Source organism: Chiloscyllium plagiosum, chromosome 24 (genome assembly GCF_004010195.1).
Source record: "Chiloscyllium plagiosum isolate BGI_BamShark_2017 chromosome 24, ASM401019v2, whole genome shotgun sequence".
Lineage (NCBI taxonomy): Eukaryota > Metazoa > Chordata > Chondrichthyes > Orectolobiformes > Hemiscylliidae > Chiloscyllium > Chiloscyllium plagiosum.
The window spans coordinates 61,690-65,844 of NC_057733.1; the positions used below are offsets into that span (position 1 = coordinate 61,690).

A 4,155-nucleotide genomic window follows, 5' to 3' on the forward strand; every position below is an offset into this window, starting at 1 on the left:
CTTTAGTGTCTACAATGCTTGGCTCAAGGTTTTTTTCTTTTAATTCTTAACAGTTAATTTCTTACTCTGAAAATTTCTATTTTGGGTATTTTATGTGGACATCAAAATTAAGAGTATATTGACCCCAAAACTCTCTTAACTTTATAGAAACTAATGAACAGTAGTAAGCCATTCAGCCCACCAAACGTGCTCTGCCATTCGGTACGGTCATGGGTTGGTTATCTACCTCATTTTCTCATCCTACCTCCATATGCCCTGATGTTATTAGTCTCCAAAAGTCTATCATTTTCTGTCTTGCATACACTGAATTTGAACTTACATAGATATTTGAGACAGAATATTCCAAAAATTCATCGCCCTCTAGAGAAATTTCTCCTCATTTCAGTCTTATTTGGCCTACTCCTTATCCTGAGAATTTGTCCCCTGTTCTGGAGTCACCAGACCCAGGAGAAATATCTTGTCTACATCCATCTTGTCATGCTCTGAGAATTTTGTAAGTTTTAGTGAGGTCACCAACTCTTAAGAATACAGAGCCAGTTTCCTCAATCTCTCCTCAACACCATTTTACCAGCCCAAAGAATAGTCTTGTGGACATTTATTGCATTCCCTCTAGGGCGAATATATTCTCCCTAAATAAGGAGACCAAAACTCTGTACAGATACTCTGGGTACAGTCTCACAAAGGCTGTAATAATTACAGCAAGACCTCTTTGATGCAGTACTCAAATCCTCTTGAGATGAAGACCAACATACTATTTGCCTTCCTCAATGCTTGCTGTACCTAAAGAGTATGGGGGAGGAATTAAGCACCACCACCATCACTGAAGAAGTAGTAATAATGACAAACGAATGGGCTAAAGGCAAATAAGTCTCCTTGACATGATGGTTTGCATTCGAGGATCCCAAAAAAGGTTAACCACAGAAATATTGGATGCATTAGTTGTAAGTTTCCAAAAATCCTTGAAGCTTTCTGGCATCTTCATCAATTTGTGTTCCCATCTAGTTTAACGTATCAACAAATTTTAAAATATTGCACTTCATCCCCACATTCCAGTCATAAGGATTGTTCCCCATCTGTGGACCTCGCACTGATCCTCATGGTAATCTATTCTGTTTTTATTCCATGTCACGAATGGTCTGTGACAGTCTTTACTCTGTTCTGTTAATTTGCTGTCACTACTGCTTTACAGTGATAACCTGTGGAGTATGAGAGTTGGTGTCTTCTGCCTCAGGTTTATAGATAACACTGCAAGGGAGGACTCACCAATTGAGCTATTATTGGCCTTTGTAGCCAATGAGATGGTGATTCTGGTTGTGAATTTCTCTCCCTTTATTCTTTATGACCAGTTTTTGAATAGAGTCCAGAGCAATCAGATGTAAGCCCTTTTGGCAGTAAGGGTCCCCCACGCATTGTGCGCTTATTCAGGTTCCACCCAACTCTTGGCCAAACCGTAGCTAAGTACAAATTGGTAAGTTGCTATCTCACCCAAAGAGTTCAAAGAAATAATGCATGGAGACAGATGAAAAATGGGCATTTACAGTAGATGTGCTGTGAGTTAGATTATAGGATCATAGAATCCCACAGTGTGGACGAAGGCCATACGGATCCTCAAAGAGCCTCCCAGTCCCCTACCCTATCCCTGTAACCCTGCATTTCCCATGGCTAATCCACTTAACTTGCATATCTTTGGACTGAGAGAAGAAACTGGGACACCTGGAGGCAACTCACGTAAACAGTGAGAGTGTGCAATTCCACACAGACAGTCTTCTTCACTACCTGCTTTCAGAAACAAAACCAGAAAAGTTTGGAAGTACTCAGGTCAGATCCTATCTGTGGGGAAAGAGAAATATTTGACCTGGCCAACCTGAAATGATAACCGTTTCCCCTTCTACATAGGCTGTTAGACCTGCTGAGTATTTGCTGCAGTTTTATTTAAATGTGGTGCTTTTGAACATGAAAAGGTCTGGTCAGTGTCAGTGAGTCATTACCAAGGGTCACCTGGTGATAGCATTTGTCTAACACAGGTCAAGTAAAAAAAAACCTGCCTGTACCAAAAGATCTACTGCTCCTGATGGTATGTGAGAAATGTGAATAATTGCCTGCAGAAAGTAGTAAAAAATCTGCATACCTCCAGTTTGAAATCTGCCATTAAAAACATTAAATGGGAACTGAAGACCTGAGAGACTACAGTTTGGAAGTATGGTTTTCATACAGTTCTGGATGCAAGCACATTGCTATTAAAGTATTGCTTAAAATCATTGTAAGGAACGGTGTGCAACTTTAACAAAGTCAGAAATTGCTAGAGAAACTCAGCAGGTCTGGCAGCATCGGTGGAGAGACAGTAGACTTAACATCTTGGGTCCATTGACCCTACAGAACTGCATCCACAGGCGCTGCCAGACCTGAATTTTTCCTGAATTTTCTGATTTTGTTTCTGATTTCTAGCATCTGCAGTTATTTGGTTTTTTTTTGTTTTGCATGCAAGTTTAATCCTGATTCCCTACTTTTGAAACTGAGATAGGAGCACTACGAAGCTGTGATGCGACGCACCTTGGAAAGGAGCCAGCGCTTGGAGCAAAGGCAAAAAAGATGGTCGTGGGGAGGAGCTGTAGCAACTGAGAAGGAAACCTCGAATGGTAAGTCTGACTTAGACCTAAGAATCAATTGCTAGGGATAATGCCAACCAGATGGTGTTTTTAAGCTGTGTTCAGAAGGATGTTTTACTCATTGATATTCATTCATTAATTTACATTAGTCTGTAGAAATTTACTATTATACTTCAGAGCGTAGAACTATCACCCAGCAGAGTGTTGGGAATAAACTGCAATAGACATGTCATGAGGAACCTTTTATTGAAGTTAATGAGAAGTAACTGATCCAAGAGGTTTGGGTGGGGAGTTAGGAACGCTACCCCAGAAGTGACAAATCACCATTTGTTGGGGGAGGCTGATCCATCCTTGTTTGGAGAGTAGAGGTCACAAACTGGATCGGGAGACTGAAGCAGGTTGGAGACATTGGTTCGGTATGGTGGGGGTGAGAGGGAGACTAGTAAAGGGGTAAAGGGCTTCACTTGGACAATCTTTTCAAACTCTGCATTGAGGGTTGAACTGGGTAGGGGGGGGTGGGGGGGAGGTTAATGTGGACAGGCCAATAAACTTAGTGTTTTGGAAGTACTCAATACAAAGCGGAGTCTTCTATTCCAGGATTGTACTCTCAGCACCAGAGCCATCCTGTAATTTACATTAGCGCAGCATTCCAGAAATGACATAAATCACCTGACAAACCATAGCTAGGAACTTGGGACCACAAAATGAACTGCTGCACTCCCCATTACACCGATAACTTGTGGAGTTTCATCATCCTGTCATCTGTAAAAACGCCACATCAAGGTTTCACATTTTAAGACATTTACTGTAACAATAACACACCGTTGCCTAAACACAAACTTTGTAGGCCAGTTTTACAATACCGAATGGAATATTGTTTTTAGCCCAACTGATAAAACGTGTTTGACAGATTTATTTATAGACAGTAGGGAAATAGATGGTGACATCTTGCAAAATGTCCAGATTACAGAGGAGGAAGTGCTGGATGTCTTGAAACGGTTAAAGGTGAATATATCCCCAGGACCTGATCAGGTGGTACCCAAGAACTCTGTGGGAAGCTAGAGAAGTGATTGCTGGGCCTCTTACTGAGATATTTGTATTATCGATAGGCACAGGTGAGGTGCCGGAAGACTGGAGGTTGGTTAATGTGGTGCCACTTTTTAAGGACAAGCCAGGGAACTACATACCAGTGAGCCTGATGTCGGTGGTGGGCAAGTTGTTGGAGGAAATCCTGAGGGACAAGACGTACATCTATTTGGAAAGGCAAGGACTGATTAGGGATAGTCAGCATGGTTTTGTGCGTTGGAAATCATGTCTCACAAACTTGATTGAGTTTTCTTTTTGATGAAGTAACAGAGGATTGATGAGGACAGAGCGGAAGTTGTGATCTGTATGGACTTCAGTAAGGCGTTCGACAAGGTTCCCCATGAGAGACTGATTAGCAAGGTTAGATCTCTCAGAATACAGGGAGAACTAGCCATTTGGATACAGAACTGGCTCAAAGGTAGAAGACAGAGGGTGGTGGTGGAGGGTTGTTTTTCAGACTGGA

General features: G+C 41.8%; 1 protein-coding gene across 8 annotated transcripts in view; it reads left to right on the forward strand.

Moving 5' to 3' along the window:
* map7d3 (MAP7 domain containing 3) overlaps nt 1–4,155 on the forward strand; it is a 92,316-nt gene that overhangs the window by 25,844 nt on the left and 62,317 nt on the right. For all 8 annotated transcript variants that reach the window (XM_043714257.1, XM_043714258.1, XM_043714263.1 and 5 more), the window contains exon 5: nt 2,522–2,636. In XM_043714257.1, coding sequence (XP_043570192.1) covers nt 2,522–2,636 — 115 coding nt within the window. The remainder of the gene's footprint in view (nt 1–2,521; nt 2,637–4,155) is intronic.